The sequence below is a fragment of the Nilaparvata lugens genome, chromosome 2 (assembly GCF_014356525.2).
Source record: "Nilaparvata lugens isolate BPH chromosome 2, ASM1435652v1, whole genome shotgun sequence".
NCBI classification, from domain to species: domain Eukaryota; kingdom Metazoa; phylum Arthropoda; class Insecta; order Hemiptera; family Delphacidae; genus Nilaparvata; species Nilaparvata lugens.
This window is the reverse complement of record NC_052505.1, coordinates 91,207,362-91,225,467: the sequence shown is the minus strand read 5'-3', so window position 1 is coordinate 91,225,467 and position 18,106 is coordinate 91,207,362. Positions and strand designations below refer to the sequence as shown.

At 35.1% G+C, this 18,106-nt stretch overlaps 1 protein-coding gene across 1 annotated transcript in view; it reads left to right on the top strand.

Annotated features, from left to right (window-relative positions):
* The window catches only part of LOC120349720, a 68,791-nt gene that overhangs the window by 13,036 nt on the left and 37,649 nt on the right, over positions 1-18,106 (top strand). Inside the window, exons 4-9 of the mRNA XM_039420255.1 lie at positions 103-206; positions 5,287-5,459; positions 8,066-8,282; positions 9,113-9,123; positions 9,241-9,417; positions 14,590-14,739. Coding sequence (XP_039276189.1) covers positions 103-206; positions 5,287-5,459; positions 8,066-8,282; positions 9,113-9,123; positions 9,241-9,417; positions 14,590-14,739 — 832 coding nt within the window. The remainder of the gene's footprint in view (positions 1-102; positions 207-5,286; positions 5,460-8,065; positions 8,283-9,112; positions 9,124-9,240; positions 9,418-14,589; positions 14,740-18,106) is intronic.

Below are 18,106 nucleotides of genomic sequence, written 5' to 3'. Positions count from 1 at the left end.
TTTGTATGTAATTCGCGCGTAATGCTTCTTTATCGCTCTTGCTCTTAATACATAAATAGCTATTTCATTTGCATCTATATTTTTTTGGTTCCCAATTTTCAGAGCGAGTGAAGGGAAGAAGAACCATGGCTCTCATGAAGTGACTGAAACTGTCTTCTCATCGGAGGTTCGTTCTGTGAAGCATGCCAGGACTGCCTCGAACAAAGGTAATCTTCGCCAAATATGCTCAGCTACTTCAGTTTCAATTAGCTCCAGTAGAAGGTGCTTTTTAGTCTCTTAAATTCCATTTCAACATTAGCTTAAGGTTGTGCAAAGGCTAAAAATAAACTTTCTACACGTGATATTTTTCAAAGTTTTCCGATTTGTATATCATTAAGCTATCAAAATGAAAAAGTTTTCCCAAAAAACATGTTTTTTTCGAACATTACTTTTCGAGATATGAGCGCCTGAAGTTTGAATTTTTGGGACAGAACACTTCAAATTCGGTAAGATAATATAATCCATGATATTTAGAGGATGGACTCTTCATGTTATTGTTGATTTAGTAAAACAATAATTTTCGGAAAATATCAATTTTTGAAAAATTTATTCAATTTACCAAACATAACTCAACTAAAAGTTATTTTCAGTAAATTGAATAACTATCTTAAAAATTGATATTTTCAGAAAATTATTGTTTTACTAGATCAACAATATCATGAAGAATATATCCTCAAAATCTCATGGATTTATCTCTTACCGAATTTGAAATGTTCTGTCCCGAAATTTAAACTTTAGGCGCTCATATCTCAAAAAGTAATGATCGGAAAAAATATTTTCCTGAGAAAAAATTTTCATTTTGATAGCTTAATGATATACAAATCGAAACACTTTGAAAAATATTACGAGTAGAAAGTTTATTTTCAGCCTTTGCACAGCCTTAAGTTTGTTCGCAATATTCATATCAATCACAAATTATTCATGTTCATTGCAAAATATTCTCAAATATATATATATTGTGTTTTGCCGTCATCATAAATTTATCTAGAATTTTACTTGATTCATCTACTTGACAGTCTGTATCTCATTTGCAGATATATAACTATGCAATATTTCAAATATCAAATTTATTCTATTCATAGAAAGCATATTTACAAAATAATGAATATACTCCCTACATGGATGATTCTGTCGTTGTGTAGGGTGGAAATATTGAAGTGTTTAAACTGAAGAATAACAGAAGTCAAGTACAGTATATGTTCTTGATACTGTAGTTTGCATCATATCTGCACATCTAGAACTATATAATATTGAATTGGCAAAAACTCAGGGATAACAATGTCAATTTTTACACTGCGACGAATTGTTTATTACAAAATAATGAGTATACTCCCTACATGGATGATTCTGTCGTTGTGTAGGGTGGAAATATGAAGTGTTTAAACTGAAGAATAACAGAAGTCAAGTACAGTATATGTTTCTTGATACTGTAGTTTGCATCACATCTGCACATCTAGAACTATATAATATTGAATTGGCCAAAACTCAGGGATAACAATGTCAATTTTTACACTGCGACGAATTGTTTATTACAAAATAATGAGTATACTCCTACATGGATGATTCTGTCGTTGTGTAGGGTGGAAATATTGAAGTGTTTAAACTGAAGAATAACAGAAGTCAAGTACAGTATATGTTTCTTGATACTGTAGTTTGCATCACATCTGCACATCTAGAACTATATAATATTGAATTGGCCAAAACTCAGGGATAACAATGTCAATTTTTACACTGTGACGAAAACAATTTTTAAATAGCTAGGTAATTGAATCAAATTATTTCGATAAATTCAACTTTTCCATTAAAACGTTAGGCTAGACACACACCAGTTAGTCAAGACAAGACAAGACATGATCAGACACAATACTTCACATAGTTGCTTATGACGCAACACACACTGATTAGTCATTACAATTAGACATGTCTTCATAAGCAACTATGTGAAGTATTGTGACTGAACGTGTCTGATCATGTCTTGTCTTGTCTTGACTAACTGGTGTGTGCTTAGCCTTATGATGAGTGATACTAAGCACCATTTGTTAGCTGATAACACCAGTTGATAACTTCCCTAATTTGATAAAATCTATTTCAACATGCTTGTGGTTTCAATCATTCTTAGTTGTGGTTTCTCTACAATTTTAATGTTATTCTCGAGAGTTTATCAGAGCTTGTTTTACTTGATCACGATCACAATAACTATTGTACAAAGCTAGTGAGTTTTTTCCGTGAAAATATGATACTTAAATAATTGTATGGTCTTTTCGTGAATGAACGTATAAATTGATTAATTCACATCACCGTCCTGTTTGAAAATCCTATCCTCAATATATTTTTGTATAAAATAGTTCTCTCTATTAGTATTAATTGTAACTAATGATAATGAATGAACCTACCTTCATAATACCATAGAGAACCAATAGCATAAGTAGATATCCCATGGTATAGGGCGTTTATGTCGCAACTTTTACTGTTATCTCAAGCCGATTACTGTCGATTATTGTCAATTTTTACTGTTTTGTTGGGGTGAGAGAGTATGAACAGCACAATTTGAGAGACTACCAGCGTCACACAGCTGCATAGGAGCATAGCTGCATATCCCATAGTATAGGGCGTTTATGTCGCAACTTTTACTGTTATCTCAAGCTGATAGTCCACGTAGTTCTTTCCCGTGAAGCTTTATGACGCTAGTAGTCTCTCAAATTGTGCCGTTCATACACTCTTACCCGGTCAAAACAGTTAAAATCGACAATATTCGACAGTAATCGGCTTGAGATAACAGTAAAAGTGTGACATAAACGCCCTATACCATGGGATATCTACTGACGCTCTTGTTTCTCTATGATAATACAGTACCAACATAATCCATACCAGCATAACTGTAATTAATACAGTACATTTACAGTACCTAGATAATAATTATTAACACTACTATCATTAGTACTATTCTTCAAAATTATTCCAAATATATAATTTAATATAAAATAACTATTGATTAGATGTTTTTACATTAATGAGCAATATATCTTCACTAGTATGATTAGTACTATTCTCCAAACTTATTCTAAATATAGGGTGATTATAAAAGGGCTTTACAATTTTGAAAGCACATAAATATTTATTGTAATTACTTACAGAATTGAGAAAGGTGTAATTTTGTTACAAAACATTTCAAGTTTAATGCGTGGGTGTTATTTTGGTTCGATGTGACAGCCGTTGGTAATGCGACATACATCCCACTAATAATCGATTTCTTGCCACACTCGTACCAGCTAATTTTATAATGTCTAGAAAATATCAAACTTGGAAATGAGGTGGTGCACCGTCATGCTGAACAAGATGAACAAGTGCCCATTTGTAGATGAACAGCTCATTTTCACGGAAAACTTCGGGATTTTCTAGACAATTGATTCAACTTCGCTGGATTTACCATGCAGAGCCAATTGCATGGCCACCTCGCTCATCGGATTTAACATCGATGGATTTCTTCCTGTGGGGTTTCATTAAGGATAAGGTTTATGTTCCGCCTCTACCAGACAATCTTAATGACCTCCGAAATCGGATCACATTTGGATCGCTGCGGTTGCACAAGTTACGCCTGATATGCTGGTACGAGTGTGGCAAGAACTCGATTATCGGTTGGTTGTATGTCGCATTACCAACGGCTGTCACATAGAACCAAAATAACACCTACACCTTGAACTTGAAGTGTTTTGTAACTAAATGACACCTTTCTCAATTCTGTATGTAATTTCAATAAATATTTAATATCGGGGCACCGAGCTTCGCTCGTTATTTCTTATCTATTGATAAACAGAACATAATTCTTTAGAATTATCGTGTATATATTTCACAGCTGGCTATATGTGAGCTTATGAATTCGGGGATGCGATATTTTAATTTTCCACAGACTCACTTTCTCAATCACTCTTTTACTATCCACAGACGACGAAAGTCTCAGCTGTTTCAGCGAAGGATAAATTATCCTTTTAATGTCGTTCAGCGAGTTTTCCCAAAGATGAGACGTAGTGCAATCGAATTTTTATATCATAAACCTACTATGCTCCAAATTTCGTGAAAATCGTTAAAGCCGTTTTCGAGATCCGTGGAACATAAATAACCAAATATAAAAATATAAACAGATATACAGTAATTGTTCGCTTAATATAATAGGATTATTTGCCGTAACCTGGAACAAAGACATATTCATATATATCGAACGTAATAATACGAATACATAATATAATACGAATATATACTACGCAACTCATTTTATTAGCCTACGCCGAGTAATTTAACTGATTCAATCCACAATTTCTCAAACCTAAGATCAGAGAGAGATAGAAAAATGACAAAATGTTCATTGTTAGGTCATCAACAAAGACTCTTGTCCATAAAATATTTAACGTGATGTTATCTTCAACACAAGTATAAAATGTATTTACGTACAAGAATATATTATGTCATTATGTTACTAGGATGTGCTTTCAAAGTTGTAAAGTCCTTTTATAATCATCACTCTTTATAATTTGATATTCTATAACTATTGATACTATCAGATGATTGCAGCATTGAAGGTGTCAGCGAGTTTAAGTATCTTGGAGTTACACTGACAGCCGACAATAAGACTAGCCAAGAAATTTCTAGCAGAATTATGATGGTAATCGAGCGTATTTTGCAAATCAAAGGATTTTTAAGAGTAGAATAGTATCAAGAGCAACTAAAGTGAAAATGTACAAGACGTTAGTCCGACCGGTTGTGACATATGGAGCAGAGACATGGACATTGCTGAGCAGGGATGAAAGAGCACTGAAGTCATTCGAGAGAAGATGTATCGAAGGATCTGGGACCACTATGTGATGGAGGGGTTTGGAGAACCAGACATAACAGCGAAATCGATGAGGCTATAGGGGAAGGAATATTTTAAGATTTATTAAGGCAAGAAGGATTGGACATGTGTGGTGAGAATGAATATGGAAAGGACCCAACTTAGACTGCTGGATGGACGAATGATGGGGATGAGAAAGAGAGGAAGACCGAGAACGAGATGGATAAATGATGTGATAGGTGATCTGCGTGTGCTGGGCGTATCCAACAACTGGCGGCAAAGATCCCAGAGAAGAGACGATTGGAGGCATTGTGTTGAGGAGGCCAAGGTCCACCCAGGACTGTAGAGCCAACTAAAGTAAAGTAAGTATAACTATTGATAGGATTGTTTCAAATCAATGAGCTGTGTTATATGTGTTTCAGTGTCTGGAGGCGGTTCAGTGGTGTTCGATGACATAGAAGAGAATTGGACTGGCCGGGGGCGAGGCAGGGGAAGGGGGGTCCCGTCTGGGGGCGGCATCTCGTCTGGAGGCAGCACTCCCAGTCCCCCCGGGGGCAACTACCATTGCAGTGTTCCTCCTGCCCACTTTTTCAAGGTACTAACGCTTATTTCAAGTGTGTTTTATTTCATACTCTCCACCTTCAGACTTTATTCTCCACTAGCAGGAAACCCGTGCTTTGCACCGGGAAAAATTTTGTGTTGTAAAATGCAATCTCCTTATAAAAGCATGTAGCCTAAACATAAAAAAGTAGAATAATTATTATACAGAGTGAGTCATATGTATGGGAACCCTTCAATAAGAAGGGAGACTGTTGTAGATATAATACAGTAACTTTCAGGGTGAGTTATTGGTCAAATAATATACCTTTTGACGTACAACTGAATTTCAACCCCTCATTAGGGGTGACTTAGGGTTTGTAACTTGAATATTTTAAATGTCAACACCCATTGTGATGTACATTATTTTGAAGGTCTATCAAAACGAGAAAGTTGACATCAATAAATATGTTCTACGATACTTGTATCCAAATTGCGGCTGATTGAAGTTTTAGTTTTTTAAGAAATGAGGGGTTGTAACACAAATATTTTGTATGTAAACACCCATTGTGTGTTACATAATTTTGAAGGCCTTCCCAAAACGAGAAAGATGACATCAATAAAAAGTTCTATGATACTTTTATCCAAAATGGCGGCTGATTGAAGTTTTAGTTTTTTAAAGAAATAATTGATGAAGTTCAATCAGCCGCCATTTTGGATAAAATTATCATTGAACATTTTTATTGATGTCATCTTTCTTGTTTCGAAAAGGCCTTTAAAATGATGCATCACACGATGGTTGTCAACATTTTAAATATTTGAGTTACACCGCCTCATTTATTTAAAAACTAAAACTTCAATCAGCCGCCATTTTGGATACAAGTATCGTAGAACATATTTATTGATGCCACCTTTCTTACTCTAAAAAGGCCTTTAAAATGATCTATCACACAATGGGTGTTTACATTTAAAATATTCGAGTTAGAACCCCTAAGTCACCCCCTTATAAGGGAAATTCAGTCGTACGTCAAAAGGTAGAGTATTTGATCAATATTTTATCCTGAAAGTTTCAGTATTATAATATAATACAACAGTCTTCTACTTATTGAAGGGCTCCCATACATATGATTCACTCTGTATATTTTTTGTTGTATAAGTATCAGCTGATAAAAAGCGAAAGGCGCGTGTTCGTGCACTACCTCCGTCAACAGAGCCATAGCAATATACCTACTATTACTTAGTAATAGCAGGTATTGGCCATAGTACATTCTGGTGACGTCAAATGAAAATTTGTTGGTTTCAGCTGATCTATATCAATCAATCAATCAATCAATCATTTATTTTTTTCCAAAACATACATGAAAAAGTCAAAAACTAACTTAAAGCTAAAGAGAAATAGTGACTGTATAAAATTCATTTTTTACAGTAAACTCGTTTATACTGTAGCATGCTAAATCCATCAAATATGCTCTCAGCAATTCATTAAATTTTGATCTATCAGGTTCATGTCTTATGCAACCTGGGAGACAACCAATAAATTTTATTCCCATGTACGTTGTACTTTGTTTATATTTTTCCTTATTGTGTTTCTTTATTGTAAAATTATTTTTATTTCTTGTGTTGTAATCATGTATATCTACTTGCCGTGGGAATCTAGATTCGTTAGTTTTTATATATAATATGTCCTATAAATGTACAGGCTGTACACCGTCATGAACTTTAACTTACTGAAGAATGGCTTGCATGACTGCTCTCTATCAAGATTTAGAATTATTCTTATTGCTTCTTTTGTAATAGGAGTATTTTATTTAAGTTTGAGATGCTTGTTCCTCCATATATTTCAATTCCATATGAAATGTGGGAGTGGATCATTGCAAAGTACACTGCTTTTAAAGTTTCTAAGTTGGAAATTTTTGCTAGTCGTCTCAGCGCGAAAATTCCTGAGTTTTATTTTTTACATATTTTTGAATGTGAACGGACCAACTAAGTGTGTTTTCAAGATATAGACCTAAAAATTTGATTTCTTCCTTATTATTCAGCTAGTGTTTTTATTGGTGTAGGAGCCCTACCTGTGCTGACGTTACCATCAACCACCTGTTTACGGAGGTAGTGGTTTGTGGCGCATAAGTCTGCACGCACCTCTAGAGGAGAGAAAAATTTAAACAAAGTCCAACATATATGGGAATGAAGTTCATGAGGTACCTCCCTAGTAGCATCAGAAGCGAAACGGATAGGGCAAGATTTAAAATCGAGTTGAAAAAGTACCTAATAGAGTTAGAAACTTATAGTTTTGAAGAATTTTATCGGGGGAATTAGGAACACATTACCTACCTTGTTTGTTATTGTATTGTCTCTTTTTTGTTGTGTTTCTTTCTATCTTTCTAGTTTTATGTTTAAGAATTAGAAGTATTTTTTTAATGAAATGACGCATTCATGTACAATATACATTGTATGTCTTGAATAAAGAGATTGATTGATTGATTGATTGAGTAATATTTAGGGGAATTTATTGTACTGTACACTTTCTTAAAATAAAATGAATTTTTATTGAAATAAATATCAATATTCAACGAACTTCAAAGAATTATCTTCATACCTTGAATTGAATTCTGCAAAGCATGTCTTCCAATTTTGATTTTATTCGAATTTCCAATTTCTTTTCAGGTATCGAACTCAGTGTCTGACGGTGAGTCGATTTCGCCAGAGAGAGAGCGAGCCGACAGCAAAGTGACGCGTGTGATTGGAGGATTGCCGATCGCCGAATACGAGGGCTCTCCCAGAAGATATGGGCCTCGACCTCAGGACAACCCAGTTCTTCCCAGTGCGCATAGCCTGCTTGCCTCGCCATCTGTTTATATGCCCCGCCCTGGATTTTCCTCAGGTAACTTGAAATATCTTAAATATTAAGTGGCCCTATTACACATGATGCGATAATTCAAGTATTTTGATAGGGTTACTTGGAAGATTAATTGCAAAGAATTAGTAGTAGCACAGAGAAAATATAGCATAAGATATCCCATAGTATATTTGATTCATCAATTTATTGTACAAAATACTACAATCACAATTAAATTATGACATTGAAGGAAAAACTAGGCTGAGCCTGTACTATTTCTCTCAAAAAATTTGATAAAAAGTTAATGTTGTCCAAAGGTTGAGGTTATGATATCACACACTGCTTCGTCACTTGATTTTTGGTCCAGGAATAATGATTAGAAGATTTTGAATTTTGAAGGTTGACATAATACTTCAAATGAATCACAGAATGTATCACAATGAATAAAAACTTGAGAATGATTGCACTTATTTGAAAATTTTGAATACAAAATCACAAACCTAGCACTATTAGTAAGTTACAGCTGAATTATGTATATGTCGTTTATGTTCCAAATTTCAAGCTGATTTTTTGTTAACTCAAGCCGATTACTGTCGACTATTGTCTATAATCACTGTTTTGTTGGGATGATAGTGTATCAACGGCAAAGTATAAGAGACTACCAGCGTCACGTAGCTTCACGAAAAACAACAACTAGGACTATTGGCTTTGAGTTGACAGTGAAATTTGGAACATAATACCATGTTATATCTTATAATGCTATCTTTTCTATATGGTAGTAGGTACCTTTTCATATCATTTAAGACTAGTTTCGGTCGATTCTCGCCATTATCAAGTGTCAAATTTTCATAATATTTTAAACGAGGTTGTTGCAGTGCTGGTGTTGGTTCAAATGTGTTGAGTTAATGTGTTCTGAAACTTGATTCATCAACTTTCAAACGCTTGATAAATCACGTTCATAGATGTTAATAATTAAAATGCAATTGTTGTTTTTTCATTTTAGAGGGTTGTCTCTGACGATGGTGAAGGACCCAACGATGAGCAGAGTCCATCGCATTCTCTAATGAACGAAACACGGACGACTTTCGATTACCTCTATGAATTCTCTGAAACGCGTAAAGTTCTTGAGGACTTTTTCAAACCGAGTGATAATAAACAGAATAGCTCGCAACAGTTTCAGGTAATTTATTCTCAATTACTATAAATATTAGTTCTTATTCCACACTAATAGGTAAAATTTGGCTAAATTCAGCCAGTAGACTGGTATAGAGAAACTTGACCAATTTAGTGCTCTGAAGCTTTTTTGTAATTTAGTTTTGCTTTTGCAGTAGGAACTTTTATTGAAGATGAAATATGTTGTTAGTGATCCTCAATCAGTATAGTGAGGTCCACGTTATAAAGACAGTGATTGATTAGCAATGGTATTACTATCCTTGCCTATCATTCAACAAAGCGGATAGCTCTATCTCTTTCTCGCTTTGTTCTGTTGCCAGATCGTCTTTTAAAAATGTAGAATTAACTATCCTTGTTAAGGATTTGCTATCCTTGTCTACCATACAACAAAGCTGATAGCGCTATCTCTTCCTCGCTTTGTTCTGTTACCAGATCTTCTTTTAACAATGTAGAATTAACAAAATATTTAATCTTAATTATGAAAATCCATTATGAAATTATTAGAAAATATAATTTCTCGCTTAATAAAATATAATTGGTTATTTTAAACAAGAATGAACAGTCAGGCTCAACTCACACTTACGCGACTCAGGTCGAGAAGAGACTCGACTCTAGTCGAGAGCATGTGTTTTCAAATGGTGACGTCGCGAAGAGTAGAATCGACTGGTCTGAGTGTCACCATTTGGAAACACATGCTCTCCACTAGAGTCGAGTCTCTTCTCGACCTGAGTCGCGTAAGTGTGAGTTGAGTTTTAATATTACATCAATAAACCTGTACATTCTGTACCTGTAGCAGAGTATCGGCAATGTTGTTCCCCTATCTTTCTCCACTGCCATTATAACGTGGACCTCACTATAGCTTTTCTAAAAGAGTGAAGAGTTTTAGGATTGCCGTATTCTAATAAGCGAAGGAACAAACTAGTAGCTCTGAGAACAGTAGACCTCACGCAGTATTCTCATCCACAAGTGATTGAAACTATAGACCTTATGGAAATATATCAATAGACTGGCTTCTCCACACATCTGTGTAATCACTTGTCAGCTGATCTATGATGAATAATTCTATAGTCTGATTTTTACTTTTATATTTGACGTATGAAGGAGACTCCTTTTTCCTTATATATTATCCTTGAAATGCAAAATTTCCAAAAACCTTGTATATACGTCGACGCGCAATTAAAAAGGGAACATACCTGTCAAGTTTCATGAAAATCTATTACCGCGTTTCGCCGTAAATGCGCAACATATAAACATTTAAACATTTAAACATTTAAACATTTTAACATTTTAACATTTTAACATTTTAACATTTTAACATTTTTAAACATTTAAACATTTAAACATTTAAACATTAAGAGAAATGCCAAACCATCGACTTGAATCTTGGACCTCACTTCGCTCGGTCAATTACATTTCAAACTTCCCAAACGGCAGAGGTTGATCTTAACCGAGCAGTATTCAAAGATTTCAGTGCGTTCAACTGAAATCTATGTGATAGATTTGAGAAGTGACTGAAAACAAAGGGGATTGGATCAAAGAGGATTTGGGGAGTCCGATCTCATCAGGCGACAAACTTGCAAAATTGTTGAAATAAATCTGAAAAAAACAAACCAATCAATTCAATCTGAAAAAAAACAAACCAAGATGAATAACAACTGTGTTGGCGTATCGACAATCAGCCAATCGGAGAGCTTTCCGTCCTGTCGTGTCGTGGTGAATCGTCTGAAAAAACGCCTTGTGTGTCTCGGTTGAATCTAGTAGGAAGAATAGACAGGCGATTTGACATACTATGAAAGTGAATTAATAGGAAAACAAAGATATTGTCAAATTTCACTAAAAATTTATTAAAAACTTTAAAACAGAACCATGGTTTCACGTTTACCAACGCATCAACGCATCATTTTGGTAAACGTGGTTCTGTTTTAAAGTTTTTAATAAATTTTAGTGAAATTTGACAATATCTTTGTTTTCTTATTATGGAGAGATTTCACAACATCACCATCAATTCTACTAATTTTATGAATTAATAGGGTTGCCATGAAATGTAATTTGAATTTGAAGTGAATAATCCTAAATAAATTTGATTAGTTTTCTAATTTCTATCATAAATTATGAGAACTCAGAATTTGAAAAATTGTCAAATGATACTATCAATTCACATTTTTTTTAAATACCCAAAGTAACTTCATACTAGATTAAGCTCAAAATTCAGCTTGACACTCCTTTGTTAGTTGATCTTCAGCTATGCCCTTACAAATAAATAGACTTGTGTTGTTAGCTCACTCTAGCTCACTTTTCCCTTGCTTTCTCTGTAGATGCTTCAGAATTAGGTGCATTCAGATTGCAACCCATCCTTACTTGATTAGTAGCATTTTTGTCCCGTGACCGACGATAATAGCTGCCTTTTTTTCATTCAATTTCAAATATATTCTTGAAAGTAAATAATCTAACCTATCTTGTAGAGTTGCATGCTATCGAATCTTACGATTATCACTGATGCCCGCCACTTTGAAACTTATTGTGGATGAAGTAGGATGAAAGCAACCCTCATAATACAAGTGAATTGTTAAAGCTTATTATAAACATCTGGCCTGAACCAATTTTTTTCTCTTCTACTTAGTGATACATAGTAATAATCACCTACTACTTCCATTCAATCGGATTTATTATAATATATCTCCTAATTAATAGAAATTTCATATATTTCAAGTCCAATATTAAAACCGATCTATATTCTAAAGGTAGGCGCACACAGATCGTCTTTGGACGGACGGCACGCATCGGACGGATCGGACGATTAGATTTGATGCATTTAAATCGTCCGATGCGTGCCGTCCGTCCGATGACGATCTGTGTGCGCCTTACTTTAGTGTTCAATCAAATAGTAGAATTGAAATAGAAGTTTAGGTGTCAAATTTTCTAAGAAAAAAATTGAGAATGAACTCTACAGTTCTGAGACCTTAGAAAGACATTAAGAAAACCCCTCCACAGTTTTGAATCCAGTCAAGGCCACTCTAGATGAACTAGAGATGAACTAGTTCATCTACTGGCCTTGATCCAGTCTACATTTTGGATTTAATACTGCACTTGCTGTAGTGTAATGGGCAATTTATTGTAATGCTGTAGACTAGGTTCTGCCAATTTATATTTCTCTATTGAAATGTGCTGTCTATACAGTAATGATGGATCATCATAAACTTATGTCTGGTTTCATCAAACGTGGTCAAGACATTTGAACATGGTCAAGCCCAGTACGCTCAAAGTTACGTTTTCCTGTATGCGTAAATTTCTGCAGTCGACGACGACAAGCATTGTTGACATTCATATTGTCCAAATTTCAAGTGTGCTAAAACAGCTGATTAAATAACTTTTCATTATTTGTCTTTATTGTTAAAGAATTAAACATTTCTAATAAACATTTCGCCATTTAGAAGTATAAAAAGTATAAGCTCAACCTGCCCCATTAAAACATAATTGAACATAATCTTTTAGGTTATGTAGACAAAATGAAATCTACCTAATCTGAGATTCTCTCCCTGTCGTGGTCGACGACGGCATTTACGCATAAAGGAAACCCAGCTTTACAAGTGTGCACTGGCATAATTGAACAAGTGCACTAGTTTAAACCATTGCTGATCTGACCACGTTCAAGGTGGTAATTTGAAAAGTATCAGGCTTAGTGCCGGTTGCACAAAAGCCGGTTAAATTTTAACCGTGATTAATTCCAGGAGAACTAAGCAGAGAAGCCGTCTTATCAAAAACGCCCTCTATGATTGTTTCCGTGAAGTTAATCACGGTAAAATTTAACCGGCTTCTGTGCAACCGGGCCTTTGTCTTGATCGAGCTTGGTGAAACCCTTAGACCAGTTATAGAATAGACACGCTGGGAAGTCTAGCCTCTGAAGCCAACATCTACTGTCATATCACCCATCTTGACGTCACAACAGTGACGTCACGCATCGTATAGGAAACTTTCAGATTGTGTCTATTTCAGATTCATGGTGTTTTTAGGTTATTTCTAGCTACGGGCAAAAACGATATCGGTTAAGTTATAATGTGTGTTATGTGATATCGGCTTCAAGTTATAATGTGTTTTGAAAATAATAAGGTACGGAGCCTACAAAACTATTTATTGTCATGCGCATGAGTTCATACATCATAACCAAGGATAATATTACAGTTACAACTTACAATATTATGTGTATAAATTTTAACTTACGCATGAAAAGATATTCCACTTTTTTCCTAAAAATTTCAGTGCAATTATATGCTGCGCAGGAGATTACCATTTTCATAAATAATAATTACATAAATAAATAACAATCTGCTATGGAAAACAAGCTATGTTTAACAACAATGTAAGTTGAACACCACAAACGCTCACACAACAAACTCAAAAAAGTTTTCTATAATTTCTATACGATGCGTGACACGTCACTGTGGTGACGTCAAGATGGGTGGATTTGGCAGTAGATGTTGGCTTCATCGACTTTCAGTATGAATATACAATGGGACATGACTATTCTATAACTGGTCTAAGGTGAAACCAGGCTTACTGTGACAATTTTTTTTAAATCCTCAACCTGTTTGAATTACATCTGGTGTCTCTTTTAGAGTTATTCTCCCCAAACCTTTCTCTCAGAGTTCTTAGTAACTTAGTAACTTAGTCATTTTTCATCAGTTGCTATTAGACGGAATAGTAAATCCACTCAGTAAGTACTCGAGCCACAATCACTTTAGTAACTTGTTTTTATCAGTTGCTATCAGACGGAATAGTAAATCCACTTCAGTAAGTACTCAAGCCACAATCACTTTAGTAACTTGTTATTCATCAGTGGCTATCAGACGGAATAGTAAATCCACTTCAGTAAGTACTCAAGCCACAATCACTTTAGTAACTTGTTATTCATCAGTTGCTATCAGACGGAATAGTAAATCCACTTAAGTTATTAGTACACGAGCCACAATCACAATAGTCGTTCACGTGCCGGAAAAACTCATGTAACATAAGATGAATACAATTCGAAACCATTAGAAGATTTAAGTAAAGATTTGCATGATGCAGGATCTGTGTTATGTTACACTCGCTTACTGATACAGCTTTCCAACCGCTTCACAAAAACGTAGTAGTAATTGAGTGGTGAGACGAGCGCTTAGTGGGGATTTTCTGTTACATTCAGGAGCTAGACTATGAGTTGAGAAGGCAGGGTGGAGACAACGCCTACGTTGGTCTTAGGCTAGCAAAGCCTCAGGACGAAACCCCCTCAGATCCAGTAAGAAAGCCAAGTAGCAATGGGGATCCTACTACAATAGACCTGCTAAACTTACAGGTCAGTAGAGATGTCTCTCTTCTGTGCTTTCCGATCTTGATGTTAGTGTACGGCCGTAATACCCGGTGTTTCAAAACTAATGACGGGGTTTCAACATTTATTACATTTGTCTGATCATAGAGAAAATATGAAGGGGTTATAATACAAGGGGTCCAAGAGACATATTGTTAGTTTCGAGAAAATTGAGCCTAAAGTTTATTTACATTAATTAATTCTTCATTCATGAAATGAATATAGAAATGATATTCACCTATTCAGTGTACTTTTACCAAATCAAACGTACAGTTTCATGTCCCAAATTGCTCTCCCCTCTCAATTATCAGCTAAATAGTGATAAGAAGTATCACTTGTATCCCTTGTTTATTAAACAAAACTCTATTGTATAGCTACACATAAATCTATCAAATTTACCAGCAATTGAACAATAATTAATGACCTCATTGCAATATTATCTGATTCGCTAATTGGTTCTTGAGGTATCTTTTTTGCTTGGTGACATGGCTTAATCAAGGTTAAATTTAATTTGACGGATACGAGCAACCTTTGTCCTGTAAACAAGAGATCCAAGTCACTTGGACCACTACCTCCGTAAACAAAGCCGTAGTGCATTCGTGTGACGTCAGCACAGGTAAGGCTCCTACACCAATAAAAATTCGTTGATTTCAGCTGATCTATAACAGCTAGTGTTTTGATTGGTGTAGAACCTGTGCTGACGTCACACGTATGCACTACAGCTTTGTTTACGGAGGTAGTGCTTGGACCCCTTGCTTAATCAAATAAACAGCTGTTTGAAAATTTAGTTTAAAAACTTTACACCAGATGTCAGCACTGATTAGACTCACGCTTATACCTCTTGTATACTAGATTTTTACAACGTTCAGCTATCGATTACTGTAGCTAACTCAAAAAAATTAAAAATGTCACTTGGACCCCTTGTATTCTGACCCCCTCATATAGAATAAGTAGATATCCCACGGCATAGGGCGTTCATGTTCTAAATTTCACTGTTAACAGAAGCCATTAGTCCTAGTCGTTATTATTCAACATGTTATAATATTATTTATTACATAAGGCTATAAGTTTGAACATAGAGAAGATAAGAAGATATCCTATGGCATTGGGCGTTTATATTCAGAATTTCACTCTTAACTCAAGCCAATAGTCCCAGTAGTTCTTTTTCCTGAAGCTATTTGACGCTGGTAGTCTCTCATACTTTTGGTAGAGTGTCACTGGGAAGGATATTTTGAATATTCTTTCCAAAGAATGGACATTGATATGTCAAAACTCCGCCAGTTCATGTAGATACAAAACAATATTATCTTCGTCTTTTATTTATTTTTAGGGTTACTTTTGAATATAGATAAAATATAAATCTGAGTACAATTTTGAAATTATTTCGATGTTTCGGCTACTAATGCCATTATCAAGCCTTGACTGATAAGTCTTTGAATTAATCGAAATAATTTAAAAAGGGTACTCAAATTTATATTTTTATTTACAATATTATTTTGTTACATCCTTTTTTTATGTACAGTTCAATAATTATTTCAGTTTATATTATGTATATTCATCTTATAATTTATTTTAAGCTATTTATATAAAGGGCACGCCACACCAAGCTCGCTACTGCGGCGGTAGCGAAGTTTTAGAAATCGCTAGCCATGTATTCAGGTTGAGCGCGCCACACCGAGTTCGCTACCGCAGCGGTAGTACGGCGCACTACCACCTACGACCGCCTGCTAGGCGATTCAACAAAAGTTCGCTGAGAGGTAGTACGGCGGACAAAGCGAGCTCAGTGTGGCGCGCTCAACCTGAATACATGGCAGGCGATTCGAAGAGGTAGCGCAGTGCTGAGTGCTGTAGTCACGCCCTCCCCCCACTACTAGACTCACTACTCGGAGACTACCGCTAGCGGACGTTTTTCGGTGTGGCGTGCTCAGCCGAGAAAACTACCACCAGCGGTACTACCTCGGCGGTACTGGCGAGCTTGGTGTGGCGAGTCCTTAAGTGTATAAGCCAGAGTATAATATATTGTAATCTGCATGAATAATGCACTCAATCAATCAGTCAATATTGCCGTTCCTACACTCTCACCTCAAAAAAAAAAAAACAGTAATAATAGAAAGTAATCGGCTCGAGTTACCGTAAATCGGCTTGAAATTTGGAACATGAATGACCTATATCATGTGATATCTACTTATGCTATCTTTTCACTATGGTTTGTTGTTGTAAATATTATAACCTGTTAAAACCACGTCATTCATTAACGTGATCATTCATGACATGACCTGGTCATTCATTGACATGGTTAAAGTGGTAGAGTGTACATTACTGTCCAAACTTCGCCACATCATCAAAAATGAAAAACATTCTATTCTACTAATTTTTGAAACACCCGGTATTGTTTTCAAACTCCATTAAAAAGTTATCCCATTTTTTATTAAAATATGAAAAGTCTTGATCAATGTATTGTTATGGGGCTAAACTTATTATTGCATCGCATGTCAACATTGTGTGGGCCAAAAATACACAGTTTTGGTCAAAACTTGTACTCTTCATTGATAAAATTGGGAAGTATGACATTTTTTGAAATTTCGTAAATGTGAACGTTCAATCTATCCATTAAAGTTGAAAAGTAAGGGGGTTACGTTCCAAAAATACACCGCATGTCAATGTTTATATCGTTCATTTCTATGTCGTGAAACGTCTATGACGTTTAATGCTCGTTAGACAAAATTCGGCATGTGCTATCAATGTTCGATGTTCATCCATTTCAATCTTATTCCGTACTCTAGACGTTTATTCCGGTTTATTTTATGTATTTCAATACTCTGTATATTGTTCAATCTATGGGGGAGACGTTTGTATGTGTGTTAAAAAATGTGTACCTTTGAATGGGGGAGGGATTTGAAAGCGCTTGAATGGAAATTTAGGTGCTCTTGATTGAAAAACAGGTCATGGAAAAATTATGCTTACATTTATGAGTTTAGCTGAATGTCCTTTTTGCATATAAAAGTAGTCCTACTGAATCAACCTATTCTGTTTGTCATGAAACCCTTGTTCATGTGTATGTTATCGTTAAAGATACCTGAATTCGAGTTATTTGCATCGATTTCTATGTATATCTGGATTTGGATGAACCCAATTTCTACCCTATTTTTGTGTGTTTCAATATTTTGCTGCATGCTCTCAATCTACTTCTTAGTAGGCAATTTGTTTATAAAGTGATTTGCTAAAATTAATGTTTCTGAATGATCAATATTATCAGTAAACTATCTGTTTTTCGTCAAGGCTATCATATTTTTGGCGGCTGGAAACAATGTGCTCTAAATTATAGAATATTTTTTATTTCTTATAAATCGATCAA